Raw genomic sequence first — 17,004 nt, 5'->3', positions numbered from 1 at the left:
TATTCTTTTCCAACATACTGAATATTTCACAAACCATCTAAAAACTGACACCCAGAAGTACAATACTGTAAGAGATGCTGCTGAGTTTCGCTGTCTTGGTTTGCTGTGTCAGTCCTCTGGCTCTCATCAATCCCACCCCACTGAGGTAGTTTCTTCTAATTAGTGGTGAGGAAAGGAGAAAAGGGGGGAGGAAGAGAATCAGAGGTAAAAGAAAATAAGAAGTAAAAGATTTTGCAGATATCAAACAAGAAAAACAATTATTTCAACAACACAATATAAAGGAAAAGAAATAAAAATTGTAAATCCTTATAGTTTCACACAGTTAGGGTCAAATATAATTTGGTAATAATACTGTAATATAAACACAAATATTCTGACAACTGTTTAGCAGTTTTCAATAAATTTCTCAGAAATCCACTTCAGAGCCCCAATCCTTCAAAGACTTTAGCATGTACATAACTTTATGCATATGTATAGTCCTATGAATTCCAACGGCACTACTCATATACATAAAGTGATACTTGAGCTTAAGTTCTTGCAGGATCAAGGCCTTAGCATTTCAGAAAACAAAAGGTCCTCAGTTTCTGTTTGAAAACACATCCATCTTAAACACAACAAAATCATAAATTTATTGTCAAGGTATCCTCTTTATGCAGGTTGCTACAATCCAAGATTACGGAGGCTGAACATTTGACACTTACCTATTATTTGCCTATTTACAGCAACATTAATTGCAGAACCAGCATAAAAAAATCTTCCTAAAGACAAATTTTTGGGGTGACAATAATATTACGTCATATTATGTATTAAAATTATAGGCAAGGTGATGTACATTGCCTTAGAAATTATGCTAATACAAAATTAAAATGGAATCACATTTAAGTAATTTTGATTTACTTTATTTTTTCACATTTTATAAAATATTAACATTTTAATATCATTATTATAAACAAAACTTGCATATTTTTATTTAAAAAACAAGTTCTGATATTTGTAGAAGTGATTCGTGATTTAGGTGGTGGCTCAATTTTGGGTTGTCCAAACTGTCACACACTAATGGATCCCAATTGTCAGAGGAGAGTTACTCTGAAACAAAGGTCTCTTGAAGATGTTTCAAGTTCGGCACACAAAGACTGAGGCCCCCCAGAATCACTAGTCATTTTTGAAAATTCACTCTAAAATATATCCCAAAACATTTACATTTTGTTTACTAAAGACAACCAAAACTGAGTTAATGCAATATTTGCCAATGAATGGTTTCAGTTCAAAGATATTTTCATAGCCATCTTAGGAACAACTGAACACAAGCTCATAATGGAAATGCTGACCAAGTCTTTGAATAACAGTTATTCCAAAAAGCAAGTATCTAATAGTGAAGTTGCAGTAACTACGCAGCTCTTCAGTAACTTTCTATTTACACAGTTGAATGGTGACTCTGCTTAAAAGCTTAAAGCAAAAGAAAAAGGAAGAAAGGGAAGGCAAATTTTATAAGACAGACAAAAAGCCAAACAGAAAGAGAAAGGAAACCATTTAGATTCCCTGAGTGATGGAAATAAATACCAAAGCTATTAGTTTCAGTTCAAAAAGTGCATCACTTATATTGTTTATTATTTCTTTGGAATATTTATTTTATCTTGAAATTTCAGAATGGTAAAAGGGTAAGTATGAAGGTAAGAAAGGAGGTGACTGACCTGATCTGGAGAGGGTCGGTGATTTGAGTGCTGGGTCCTCCCAGGAGACCGGTGGTGGTGGTGGTGATGGTGGTGGTGGAAGTGGTGATGGTCATCATCATAGTTGTCTGCCATCAGTTTCATTCTGCTCTGTGTCTGAACAGGGAAAGGGACACAATTCCATTGATTGCCTGTTCTGTTCATTCCCTCTGAAGTAACTGGCAATGGCCATTTTAGAAGACAGGATACTGAGCTAAATGGACCATTGGTCTAACCCAGTATTGCCACTCTTATGTTGTTAAGTGCTGGAACATATTGGTCAACTACAGTCTCGACAGGATGTATAGTATGGTACCCACAGTTCTCCTTTCATTTCAAAATCTAAAAATGTTATCATAGGTCAAATTCTAAGCCCTTGAGCCCATGATTAGCTCTATGTAGGTGCAAGGGTCTGCCAGCGGAAGCCAAAGGCAGGACTGGGGCCTAATTAAGGAAAAAAAAGAAAACACAGTGGGACAGACTTTGTTTCTGTAGATACCGTTCCAACCCCACTAAAGTCACCGAGCCAAATATGGTGTCAATTAATGCCCCATGCAATCACACTGATTTCTACACAAATGGGATCACAGAGTGCAGAATTTGGCCCAGTAAATTCACTGGGTTTTAGGATTGTAACAGAGCAAAATCTAGCCCAATACTTTTATGTTACTATTTTAAAACATGAGTTCCTGGATATTTCTTTTTCAGTGTGTAAAGTCTTTCTGAATAATTGCAAGATCAGATTAAAAGGAATATAAATTTTCATGCATACTAGCAATTACATTAGCATTCACAGTAACAATAATGAGCAGTTATGGTGAACGCTGTATCTTCGCCTATTTTCAGGGTTTAATTGCAAAGTTTTTTCTTTTACTAGGATCAGGCTGTTAAAACAATCAGGCATAAGAATCCGAAGACTGTGTAATACACATACGGGTACACCATGTTAATCAGTGAGAAAAAGTTTTAACCAGATTCAGATTATGAAAACAATTTAAAAGATTTGCCATTTCAGTTATTGACTTCTAGAGGTAATAAAATATAGATGCCACCAGGTTATAATAAATAAGATACTGCCTACAATTGCTATTACATTTATTTCATATCATGTGACACTCAGAGCTCAGCAATCCAGACCTTGCTGGGTCACACTAAAATATCTGTATTATGTAATTTCCCAATCATGCAAACACTTACAACTGGACAGAATACTTACTACTGTCAGTAGTCATTATTTAAAATAATTTCAGACATGCTTGATACATTGTAATCAAGAGATTACCTACCTGCACTTGACAAACCCATGAACAAAATTCAGTCATTTTCAAATTCCTTACCCAGAGTTTGTTGGAGCAATTAGATGAGGGTACAGTTAATATAATTTAGATGTCAGAATGATATCATAGAAATCTGCACCCATGCAGTTTTAGTATTAAACAATCCAATACAAACTTGAGTTGAACAACTGTTTGGGAACATTTCATTCCTAAATATGAAAATTAATGCTTGCCATTAAATTCACCAAATTTTGCAATTTTCTTCAAGTAGAAAAGCAAGAGGTTTGTAAAATAAACAACGCAACAAATAAATACCATATATTCTAGTGCTACAACCAAATTTTATATATAATTATTTTGCTGTAGAAAGGCACAGTATGGGGGAGGTTGTGAATTATACAGATAATTGAAAATAGAGATGTCGTATTTGCACTTACTATACAAACATATACTACAGCAGAGCTCCCCAAAAGGATTGTGTCCATTGGGTTGTGATGAGGGGGAGAGGAGACGGGTGCCCCCTGTAGATGAGCTCTGTTACCTCAAGTGAAATATCACAAAACACCCCCAGGCAGTGCAGGAGCAGCCAGAGGTAAGATACATAAAACTTCTTGGCAAACACTTGGCAAATATTTAGTCAGTATCAATATTTTTATAGTATCCCCGGGGCAATAAAATGTTCAAAAAAGGATCACCTCAGTGTTTCAAATAATTAATTCCTCCAAAGGCCAGGTGGCAGAGTAATTGGAACAATGCCCCATCCTTGTAATCAAATACATTGCCACATGCTAAGTCACTGACAAATCCATATTTTCCATTTTTTTTCAAAACAGATGATCTCCCATTTCCTTTTAAAACAATGGAAGGATGAACAGCAAAAATGACTGAACACCAGAACTGGTTGGGAAACAAAGTTTCAATTTTGTGGAAAACTGTGATTTCTAAATTGGTTTTCTACTGAATAGAACAAATGTCAAATATAGAAATTCCCCCCAAAGGGGGGGAAATTTTGTGCAAAATTTTGTTTTGGGACACTAAAAACATTTTGTTTCAATTTTGACTTTTTAAATGTCAATATTTTATTTTGTATTAATTTTTATTTAATACATTAAATTAATTTTAAAAACATAAAAATTGTACAACATAAAAACATAAAATAAAAATAATAAAAACCCTATAAAATAAAAATTTCAAAATGAAATGTTGAAATCAACATGTTTTCACAGAATGTTTTGACTTCAACAAATCGATATTTTTAGACCAAAACATTCCACTGGAAAATGTCTGATCAGCTCTACTGAGAATCAGCATGAGTAATGCAGAGGGAGCAGGTGAGATGGAGGAAGAGCGAGGAGACCTGTAGTTTAGGAAAAAAGTATGAAATAACGGAGGCTGGCAAAAGGGAGCAACAGTTGAATATGCACTGCTGGCTTCACAAGAGCAGCCACTCGAGGCTACAAGAAACAGAGCACTTATGAAGGTGGAAAATTTGGAAGCTACTACTAGCAAACTTATCTCAAAGAAAAATATACGAAGTGGCCCAGAGGTACCCCAAATTTTGACAGGTTTTGTGGTGAAGATTCTGTGAATCTGTCAAAGATGGGAGTACAACTAATTTTCTGTCTTATCCCCCTGCCTTTTATGCACTAAAATAAATACCTACAAACTGAAATTGAACAACATACTGATTAAAAACATATCCTTGATATATGTTTCATCTTTACGTTAATTACTGTAATAAATGAACCTACATCCAGACTCTTGTTTCAAGGGTAAGAGGTATAGGAAAGGAAACCTCTAAATAAGACAGTGGTCTAAGATCTGTAAAGGGTCTTCATTTAAAACTGCTCTTGCATTTGGATTAGACTTCCTGCTAAACAATGGAAATGGGTTCTAGTCTTTTATCTTTAGGCCTTCTCTGTACCTGAAGCAACGGCAGCATGACTTGCACAGGTGCCACACTGATATTAAATGGTGCTCCATGCCTGATACTCATCCAAACCCCCTCATAAGATGTGTGAAAGCTGCAGAGAGGATGTTATAGCCTGTTATTCTAAACTGAAGTGTTAAAATTGGAACCACTGGAACTATTGGTTAAGTCTAGCTGACTATTATGGAATTTTTGAATTATTATTCCGTTATCTTTAAAATGCAGACCCTGAATTAGCATGATTTCAAAATGTTTATAAAGATAAATGATATGCATCTTAAGAAATCAGCACCATACCAGCCGGCTACCTATAGTTTAGCAGAAAGATTAGTTTAAACAATCAAACAAGCTTTGGGTTCTTTGCAAAAAAGATAATCAGTTCATGAACACCACAGACGACATGCTAATTTCTTTTTAACTTACTGAAAAACAGCAAATGCCACTAAATGGAGTCTTTGGCACATCTAATGTTTGGGCAATAGTAGCATATCTATTTCACCTGAAGAAGAGCTCTGTGTAAGCTCAAAAGTTTGTCTCTCTCACCAACAGACATTAGTCCAATAAAATATATTACCTCAACCATCTTAGTGAGCTGTAGCTCACGAAAGCTTATGCTCTAATAAATTTGTTAGTCTCTAAGGTGCCACAAGTACTCCTTTTCTTTTTGCGAATACAGACTAACACGGCTGCTACTCTGAAACCATCTTGCTTCTCTAATATCCTGGGCTGCAACAACACTGCATACCTTGAAAAAAGACATTTAATAACTGAGTTACAACTTACTACTATGATGTATATTTGGAATAGGAAATAATGTTGCTAACTCCAGTAACATAGTGTGGAAACTATGGGTAAAAGGTGGTTGTTTTTTTAATGTCAGTCAACAAGGATAACAATGTAGGCACAAGACAACAGGCACAGGTAGAGAAATGAGAGTCAAGAGTCAACAGCTGATATTTTAAACCGAGACAAGTAGTTCTAGATTATACCTGTGCTACAGGTGTTAAATGGTTCCTGCTAAAAAGCATACCCAGTGGACATGTAAAACAAATTCACATAGCAGAGACATATTGAGCAGGCTTTATCGGATCATGAAGCTGAAAGTTCAGCAGTGCTAAGACAGGTGGGTGAGATGCATGTGTGACAGAACTTTTCCATCCTAGAGCTATCTCCATCATTGGTGTCAGAAAATATTTTCATACCTGCTTATTCCATATTGGCACCTGATTCTTTTTAGACCTCTATTTTGTCTGTCAACATTCCAGTTCCAGTGCTCCACAATATATTCAACAAGAGTTGACACCTCCCAATCATTTCAACATAATTATAAATGGAAATTACCATGGTTGGAGGCAAAATAATCCTGGGCTAAGAAAGGATTTGCAGTAGTGTACCCTCATTTTCTGCTTAACAACAGTGTAATAGGACATTCCTAATACGTGGAAGAAAAAGATGTATGAATTTTCATTAAATGGCCAGAATCATTTAATAACATGGAATGGCTGCAGGCATCTTACATTTATGTGTTTACTAGAAACAGAATATAGAGTTTGTGCTGACCTGTAGCTGTGCGCTCGTTTGTTTACATTCTAAACTTAATAAGAGGAGGAGAAGAGACCCTGCGTCAATATCTTTCTCATCAGCATAGCACTGAATGTTTTCTGTACAATTAGGGCCATTCTGCTTCCTCCACACTGGATAAGGGGAGAGAAGCATATGACTGTGTGTACTTATGAAGGAGTATCTTCTAATTTTACCAGAGGATCAATTCTATCTGAATTATAGGTAGATTGTTTGCATTTATATTTAAAATAATATATTTATTTTTCACGAGGGTGAAAAAGATGGAAAACTAATGGACAAATATTAACCCAGTTACTGTAAACACTGTAATATTTTTCCCCTTTGGGGAAGCTGCTAAGATTTTATTAGTTTATTTTCTTATCAATGAACAGTTTTAAATTTCCTACCTTTCAACTGTATCCCATAAAAGAATGCAAAAGCTAAACAAGATGATATATGCAATCCTAAAAGTGTCTCCTGTAATGAGGTGGTGGGGATTAGAAGTGTCCTGGGATAAGAACTGTAAATGAATGATGTAATCTTTCTAATTTGGTGCTGAAATATAAATAAACCAGTTCTAATGTTTTTTTTTTTGGTGAATTCTGGATTGCAGTAAAAATATGCACAAAGCAACTGTGAATGCTATAGGAAGCGTCCTTTAATTTGTCTATACTGGGAGCAACATAGTAAGAAGTGCGAAACAAAGATTGAAAAAAAATCACATTTTGATCAGACACCCTAAATAAACCCTTTCAAAAATCTTGCTTTTAACTGGCCTCTTAAAAATGGCACCAAATTCTGGTAAAATACGTTTTGGCTGGTTAGCCCTCTGCAGGAATAAGTTAATATGAACATTTTAAGATTAAATTTTTGTTTCACTTGATCTACCATTAAAAAACACAGTACTTCTATACTAAACTCTATTTTCCTTAGGATATTTCTTATAATTTACGAATGAGATCTTTTGTGATCTTCAAAACATTTTATAAATAGAAGTGCTTTTTGGAAAAAAGTAAACACAGTGAGGAAATATAATAGAGGGATATAACAATCTTTTCTAGCCCTTTCTAAAAAGCATAATACTCTGTACATTACTGCTGAGTGTTACACTTGCAAAAATACCATGGGATTTTTATAGACCACATGTGTTTACAGCCTAGGTTTAGCTGAAAGACAGCACCTCCAACAGTAGTGTCCCAAGACAACATGCTGGAACACTGGTTAAATACTGACTCAGAGGGAAGAGTGTCACCTACTGACTTGGCAGTACTATCACTTCCTGCAGCATCTTGAATTTACTTGAAGATTTCCCAACCAAGCGCTTGCTAAAAGTTTTCTATTTAACTTGTGACGCTATAGTACATCAGAATCTACAGTTTTAGTTTAAAATATTGGAATCTCTTAATCTTAGAACATGTATAGATCAGTACAATCTATGTGGGTGTTTAAAATGTGTCAACTTCAAGTCTGCGCCAATTTTGGCTTTATAACTATTATTTAATAGCTCTTAAAGGACAGTTTTTGAATATGTAGTATTTAAATTTTCCTCTCAAAACTGTTTTAAATAGAGCAGAATAGGGTCTTAAAACACAATTACAACTGCCAATTATTCCATTAGCCAAAAGCTAATATGTTTTGGGTCTAATATATCTTTATATATTTACTCTATATATTTTGTTAGTGATGCCACAGTACCAAATATTGTCCTATCTTCATTTTACTAACTCCCATTTTATTCTGTAATTCCACAAATAAAAAACTAGTCCAACACATCCAGTCTTTAAGTCAAGACTGGATATCTTTTTAGAAGATATACAAGAGCTCAAACAGAAGTTATGGGTTTAATGCAGAAATTACTGGGTGAGGTTTTTTGGCCTGTGCTATTCAATAGTTCAGACTAGATGAGGATAATAGTCCCTTCTGACTATTAAATCTATGACAACTCCAAGAGAGTGTTTTTTCAAATGCAAAATCCTGGATATCTAGTTATCATTTTTGTAATGCATGTTATTTACTTCAAATTCTAAACCAAAAAGGGATCGACCTAAGTTTCTAAATGCCCAGCTTCACTTAAAATTATATTTGATATTATGGAAACAAATAAAGGAACACAATAAGCCTTGCTTCTTAGACATATTCAATAATAATAAAATAACAAATAACCCAATACACCATTCCACCTAGGGTCTTATCCCATCCCACCCCTTATAATCTCACCGTCTCCAGAAGACTATGAAAATAGATGAGCCTTACAATTTGCCCTGAAGATCAATATATTTGCATTGTTTTCAAACAAGAGTGAGGGAATAAATTCCAAAGGTTGAGAGGCGAGAATGCAGACCGTCTTTTTGGACCCTCCCTCTCTTTTATACTGAAGTGGCTCCAGTTTCAACATCTCCATTACCACCCCCATGGCAGTATGGCACAGGGAAAGAGAGAATCTTCCACGTAGCCCGATCCCATGCCAGTTAAGGCTTTACAAATGAAAAACACCACCATATATCCTATCTGGAAACCCAATGGAAACTTGTGTCTTTGGCTCCTAGTAAGACTCTCACAAAGTGGGCAGCAGCATCCGATGCTAGTTTCAGCTTCTCAGTAAACTTACTCCCCAGAACAACAGAATCTTTAAGCATGTGCTTAAATCCATTTGCTTTCTGCAAAGCCCTTAAGCATATACCTAAAGGTTTTGAAAAATTGGGACTTAATTTAGCAATTTTGATATATGTTGATACATGTACAGAGTCAAACCCCTTTTTAATAAAAAGTAAATTAAAATAATGCTTCATTACTAGAAATATTAATCACAATTGAATACAGAATGTTGGCTACATGCAATATCTCAAGTCTATAGATTCAAAACAGTTTTCGCAGTGAAAGATGGCAAACTGACATCTTTTCATGCTATCTGGGATCCTCTGAACTCAGTTATAAATTAAAGTTTGGATGTAATCAGAAAAACTGATACGTAAAACTGGCACCTTACTACTTAGCAGATCTTCTCCTTATATCTATTCAGAATAATGAACTTTTTACTAATTTTTATTCGTGCTAGCAATGCAGAACTAATTTAGTTACTGGTTTGAGGGAATAAGGTGGATTCCATTCTGGCTCACACACCATCAACGTAATTTTAACTACGTTCCATTTGTACAGTATTCATTCCTGGTGATGAAGCACTAGCCAGAAAGACCTTAGCTTGATTTTAAGATACCAAGTTGAATTTGCAGGACTGGCAGTTTGAATGAGATATCCTTTTATGTGTAAAATGAGCATATTTGATACAAAGTAGCTGAAAGACAATGAACATGAAATTCTACAATCTAATATTTCCCCCAGTCACTTTTCAGAGTACATTGTTAATACATGAGGCTAAGATTCAAAAGATAAGATTTTTCTTCCCAATTCTACCATTGGTTCTATATGGGACGGTGACATATATCTTAATCTTTCTGTACCTTATTTTAGCTATCTGTATAATGGCAGCTATAGTACTTCATATTTGTAAAGCACATAGAGGCTTTGGCTGAAAGGTGCTATAGAAGTGTAAAATATAATAATTATTGTTACATTTTCATTGCATAGTGTATTGTGGATCCTATAGTATCACAACAAATCATTTACTTATTTTAATTCTATTTTCTTATGTTAAAAGTGTTACCTACTGATATTACTCACACGAGCTTTATCCAATTGAATATTTTCTTATTTCTTGTTATGATATTGTTTAGAATATTTATATTTATAATGAAAATAGATGAAAAGCCTGAACATACAAAATGCAATATATTAATTAAATGCATCTCCTATAAAGATAACTAATTTTAGCCTGAACAATATAAACTTGCCAGAACTGTTTACTCTTAAGGAGTTAATAATTTATTGAGTAAATACAGAGGGGAGCATCCCTTCTGTGATATGGTTATGTAATCAATGAATGAAAGAGAAATTAAAAGCAGCTAACGCCAAGATACGTAAGTATAATAATCTTTAAGGTTTGAAGCAGTTATCTTTGATCATTCAACATTGCTATTAGTTGAGTTTCCAAAGTCACACATGGTGGGGGTAACTGAAATTTCACCCATTTACTAGAGAATTTATGACTAGCCTCTGAAGGAAAACTGACAGACATTTCATGTCCTCCTAAGAGTCAGTGGCATATAAGAAAGGATCTACTGAAATGAAATGAAAGTCTTTGATTGACTGGTAATAGACACAATAGCTTAACAGCAATATGTAGCTGTAAAACTGTAATATTAAAACTGTCTTTAAAAAATATTTTAGCAAAGTAGCAATAGGGAACTATGCTTTGATCAGTCATCTGGATGAAGTTAACAATAAAACTCTCACAAATGTGGTTTAAATGAAGAAAAAAATAGCAAGATTTGTTGCTAAGGGATATATAGAGATAATATCGTTCAATAGCTATTACTTACCTTTGGATTTTCTCCCCCATCTCTCCTCACCAAATGGAATTTGAAATATTTTCAGAATATTCCCCTACTATAGCTTATTTCTTTTATGTAAAGTGGTGAGGAGGCAGAAATAAAGTCTACTGCTACGCTGCAGGCAATGTGGGCTGATCATTAAAACATGCAGTTGGAAATCTGGACACATGCATTCTAGTTCCGATTTTGTAATGGACTTGTTTGACTTTGGACAAGTTGCAAAATCTTTGCTCTGTGGATGCTAATACAGATAGGGATCCTAATATTTACTCACTTTCATAAAATACTTTGAGAACTTTACATGACAAGTGCTATAAAAGTGCAAAATATTATTCTTATTGATTTATTATTAGTAAAGATTTAATTTGGTCTTTTTAAAGAAATTAATTTTGGAAAACAAGTTACATCCCTTTTAGCTTTGATATCCCCTATATAAGAATTGAAATAAGAAACTATACAGAACACAGCTCAAATAAAGAACCAAAATATTTCCAGAATGTGTATAAAACAGTGGGACCAGTTCAGACCTACTGTATGTAAATGCAACACCAATTGCTTTTTCAGTAGCACTTGCACTGAGAACTCCAGGACTAAATTTGGTTGGATAACCATTAAAAAGTTTTCCTAAACAAGTCATCTAAATCCAACACTTGTGATCTCCAAATAAAATCAAGTATTTTGTCTTAGAACAGCAGTTTTACACATACATTGTAAACTGGTATCAACTGCAGACAAGTGAAGAATCTCAAATGCTTCTGTTTGTGCAAGACACAGAAAACATTAACTGCCCATTGGAAGACGCTGCTGTAGTTGATTTGTAGCCTAAGTTACATTTAATTAAATACTGGACAATACACACTTTACTTAACTTTAAACACTTGTAAAGTCCACTAAATCAATTTATCTTACTTGTCAACTGACAACCTTTTCAAGGATTGTAACAGTATGCATGAAATGAAGAAGCTTATGTAAACAATATGTATTTTTATAAGCTAAGGAATCCAGACTGTGCTCCAACATGTAGACTGAATATAAATATCCATTAGAGGGGGGTATTCCTGAAATAAAGTATGAAAATGCTTTGTGAAATAGTTATGACTTTTTAAATGAACATTATGGTGACTTCTAAGGATTAGTGAAGTGGCAATAGCAGGCATTTAAGATGATGTCTGCAGAGCCTGAGCTTCCAAAAATTTGGCAAAAGAGAAGTCCAAGTTTCTACTTAGCTGTTTCATTTTGTTGCTTGTTCACCATTTAGTCTTGTGAGTTTCAAAATTGGTAACTTCAAACTCCAGTTTGACAGGCCCTGCACACATGTTCAACCTAACAGCCATTTATCTTCAGATCCTGAACCATTTAATTTTGAGTATATTATCACTGATTAGAGAGCTAAATCTCCCCAGATAAGTGCTCTGTCACTGAGACAATCAAATACTAGGTTTAATTTACCAGCTAGATATGAGACTTAAGCAGAGTCCCTTCTGCATGAGTTAAGCAGAGCCTTGTGGCTTTGGTAATTTTTTTGTTTAGCTCCCCAGTTGTAGTTATGGATTCTTTGAGTGTGGATTCATTGTTGTGAATGCAACAAAGCAACACAGATATCCTTGAAAAGCTATGAAAATTCTTTTGAGACAGCTTTCAATTCTAAACAGTTGATTTTTTTCCTGTTTATGATTACTCACTCTGTGGATCAACAGATGACTCAGAATAAAACCTCAATCTCTAAAATGCCATCAGTAGTACCCATTCTGTAAATAACTCTGCCAGAGAGACTTTCTTGAACTGAACGTGGCAATTCCTCCCTCTCAGGAGAAAGGATTGCTTAATGGTGTGGACTATGAATATTATGATATCCATGGAATCAAGCACTGAATTCCACTAAGAAAATTTTTAACAGGAGCCAAAAATGAACATTAGCCCCAAAACACCAGGATTGAGATTTGCAAAGCTAGCTGACTAGGAGATTTGGAAATAAAAGAAGCCAATGAAAATGAATGAGTGATATGTCCAAATCTTCTAGTTAGCTTTAAAAATCTTAACTTAGATCTATGAAAGGCATCATGAGATTCAAAGGTCAAAGACCTGACATTTTGGGGAGATAAGCTATACAGAACCTTTATTGACATGGTAAACATCTTTACAATTCCCTCATACATATTACAGAAGTGCTAGTAATTAAAATTGAGTTCCATTTTGTAATTAAATCCGGGATCCAACCTCTGTGTCTCCTCCCCAAACTTACAGACCTACTCTTTTAGTACAAATTGAATTTTCTGAGAATTTACAAGCAAATCTAGTAATAGTTTATAAATTAAACAGGTCCTTTACAAAATGTAGCATCTGTCAGTCTTTTCTTTCTCCCGAATGACACAGACCCTTCAAAATCTCCATATAATTAACATTCATTCCAAACTTATGTATTAGCTTAATTACAACTAATATCTTTCAATATAGCCAACTTATTAATGTGTATTGTTAATTATTGTTCTATCTAATTGTTATGCTTATACAGGCTACAGACATCAGGTCAGCTCACGTAACTCTTAAGTGATGCCATTGTAACAGAGGTAATTCAACCAATCACCATCCTTCATCTGTAGCTATTTTACATGCAACAATTCTATAGGGTTGTAATGAGATGGATTCGTCACATGTCAAGTCTTCTCATTGGTAGTTTATTTGCCCCTTTATCATTGTTCTTTCGAGGTTCTGTGGCTGTATATTAACTTGGATATCAGTGCTTGAAAGGCCCCCAAGGGTACACTGAGGCAGATATATAGGGGGAAACTGAGGCAGTAATATAAAGGGAGCCATTACATTTCAGACACATTGAGGTGCAGGGATTACGATCCCCCCTTTCCTGTAGAGCTTGCTGATCTCTGTATAAGATGTAAGGCTCATACTACACATCTTGACATAATTCAAAGTATTATTCTCTGGGTTTCTTATTTATTGCTCATGTATTATATTTATAATAATCTTTTAAAAAGAAGACAATTCCAAGACAAAAGTTAAGATGAAGATAAGGTAGTGAATGCAGCTCAACAGCAGAAGGACAAATAAAAGATGTCAGGGATGCTGTAATTATTATGGGAGGGAATATTTAAATGTTTCTTTGAAAATCAGTTTTATTTAGTCTGGGATCACAAATGCAAAAACGCCTTAATCATGATCGTATGATTATTGGATGGCGTCACTACAGGGCAGGGTTTAGTTTGTCTGGGTGACTTAACTGTGTATTTCCACACTTTAACATGTTTGGATTTCTTTTAAATGTAACCTTGCCCCTGAATTTCCTGGGTTTGTAATTAATGGTTTGGGATCATTATAACATCGCTGTAATTTTTTTTTACCTTTAAACTACTGATATGTACCCTCAACCTCAACTTCATTTTAACATAGTTTTTTAATCTTGGAATATAGCATAAAGCACTGCAGGTATAATACATTTGAGAGGTTTCTTTGTTTTTAGAGTTCTAACTCCAGACCGAATAATAAGGGTGCTGTTTCTCTTACTCATACAAGAGATGATTTATGATGAGAAGTGTGCTGGTCAAGATAGATGCAGAGGCATGAGATTTTATTGAAGATGGGTTTGACTATTCTTCAACTTCCAATTCCTGTGCTGTGACCTGAGAGACAATTAACTTTGACTGCAGTTGGCAACGTATTCTGAGCATGGATATAAGAATTTGAAATGTACTTTTACCAAGGTAAAGTGTAGGAATCCATGGTGCTTTTGGGCTATAGGAAAGACAAATTCTGTGTTCTTTTCCCTCCATACATATGCCAGTCTATATTAAACAGAGCCTGCATGGTATCTAGAGGGTCCACTAACATGGACAATTGGTAGAAAACTTTGTCGAGTGCAATCATTGGCAGATGTGTGCTTGAGCAGAAATGTCTGTCATCAAGGTCTAAAGTGCCTGAGAATAGGAGTAAGAAATAATTGTGAGGAATACTTTTGTTCTCTTAAAGGCCAATCTTCATCCAAGATCTCACACAGCTGCAAATAAGACCCAGATTAGATCCCGGATGAACTGTGTAGTCATATTTTAGGAGAGAAAAATGTTGGCAGATTCTGTACCAGAAATGGAAGTACAATTTATCATGCAAGAAAAATCCTAGGAAATAAAAGCAGAATGAGCCCACAATAATTAGCTGTTTAAAAAGTGATGGAACAGTTTGCAGATTTTTTTTAAATTAACTGCTAATTTGAAAGTTAAACCGAGGTCTGTCATGGGGTAGAGCTCAAAGAGTAAGTATGTGATGCAGAAAAGATCCTGGGGGAAGTACATGGCATGAGTCAAAAGAGGCCTGGATGGCATAAATAAACCTTCGAGCAAAGCAGTCTGTCTGCCTAACCACCTGAAAGCAAGTTAGGCACAATCTTTCCATTCAAGATTGCTAGAAATAATGAATGGAAAGTAGATGGGATTGGTTTCCTCCCTCCCTTTGCCCCCACAATGGATCCTGCCAGAGACTCTGATTTGATCATTTAAATAGCTGAACAGTGGCAGATAAGCTTTGCATAAAATACTATTTAACTGATATTAATGGCCGTGACACCTGTTGCCATGCAATATTCCAAAATGTGACTGACTTATCCTGAGACAAGATAGAATGCCTAATAAGTCTCTCTCTTTTAAATGCTGAAGGGTAACAGTCTTGTCACAAACACCAGCTGGGATATTAGAAACTTGGCAGACTGAGACAGACTGCGATTCCAAGTGTCAGGTAAACACTTATCTGAAGTACTGAGGCCAAATTTCAACTTTCATGACACTTGTGATTGAATAAAGTTATACTGATCTGAACATGGTCCCTCTGATTTTTCTGTTGTGGTTCACTACATTTGCAGCTCGCATCTTCTAAACCTTTTCAAGTTCTGTGAATTAACAGCATGACTCACAGCACAGGAAATATCTTGTAATAATACAGCATAGTCAGTAATGTATAGGTTAAAGTCATGCTAAAAGTATCTGTCTGAGTCCCACTACTAAACTTGGTAATTACAAAGAAGTATGTAAGAACACAGACACAAAGAAGTAGGTTAAAAAGCATAATTAAAGCTCTGGAATAGAAGCTGCCTGGGGACATTTCAGGCGAGGTCCTACTAAAAGCAGACAAGCAATATAAGGTTGTAGGTCTCTTTTTTGATATTTTACAATGACAGGAAATAACTTATTAAAAGGATAATTCCCCACAATAATTATTTAAAAACAGACATGAATCGGAAGCTACAGTAGCAAACCAAGACCTTTAGTGCTGCAACTATAGGGCTAACAGCACCAATTGTCTTTCCATGTCCTGTAGAATCTGCATGATACACTTAATTTTTGCTGTTTCATTTTTGGGTTCAGCTCTCCTACTTGCACCATGTAAAGTATACAACCCAAGTGGAAAGTACTGGATTTTTTCCCTAGTAGGCAAGAAACAATTGAGAAAGGAAATATCAATTTCAACCCATTGTTGGCTTATTAGAATAGAGATGGGTGGCAGAGAGAGAGAGCAAAGAGACATCACAACACTATGCTTAGCTTTTTTTGTTAAGGCACTCTATCTATAACCAGTTCTTCTTTGCAGTGGTGATAGTTTCGTCCAATATCACAGGGACATTTTAGAACTAAATGTATAATGGAGTAGCTAAATTTGAGATCAAATAGACACTACCTAAAGTACAGCCTACCTTCATTAAGCTTTATCATAGTTGAAAACTTAATAATAGACCTGAATGAATTTCTCCATTTATGCTACATAAATGCCTCATGGAGAAAAATATACTTTAATGGAGATTCATGATTTTTTAATATAATGCAAATGTTTTTCATTTTCAGGGCAAAAATGGTAACACTTGGGACTTGTAACATCCTTTCCCAATCCTTCCAGCCAAACCAAAAGCTACATCTCCCCAGTTTTTGTTGATTGCTAACCTTTTGGCTAGCCCAGAGAAACATACGTTAAACCTCAATTAATTTTGAAATACTTGCTTGAACAAAGGTAATTGCAGCTGCTGTGGCTGTACAGAAGTTATAGCACAAGTTTAAACTGAGAAGATCACCAATGAAAAAGATTAT

General features: G+C 35.0%; 1 protein-coding gene across 1 annotated transcript in view; it reads right to left on the bottom strand.

Annotated features, from left to right (window-relative positions):
• The window catches only part of ERC2 (ELKS/RAB6-interacting/CAST family member 2), an 858,283-nt gene that overhangs the window by 190,862 nt on the left and 650,417 nt on the right, over positions 1-17,004 (bottom strand). The window contains 1 exon segment of the mRNA XM_038411791.2: positions 1,692-1,826. Within this exon segment, the coding sequence (XP_038267719.1) occupies positions 1,692-1,826 (135 nt within the window).

The sequence above is a fragment of the Dermochelys coriacea genome, chromosome 7 (assembly GCF_009764565.3).
Source record: "Dermochelys coriacea isolate rDerCor1 chromosome 7, rDerCor1.pri.v4, whole genome shotgun sequence".
Classification (NCBI taxonomy): Eukaryota; Metazoa; Chordata; order Testudines; family Dermochelyidae; genus Dermochelys; species Dermochelys coriacea.
This window is presented reverse-complemented; position numbering and strand designations above follow the sequence as displayed.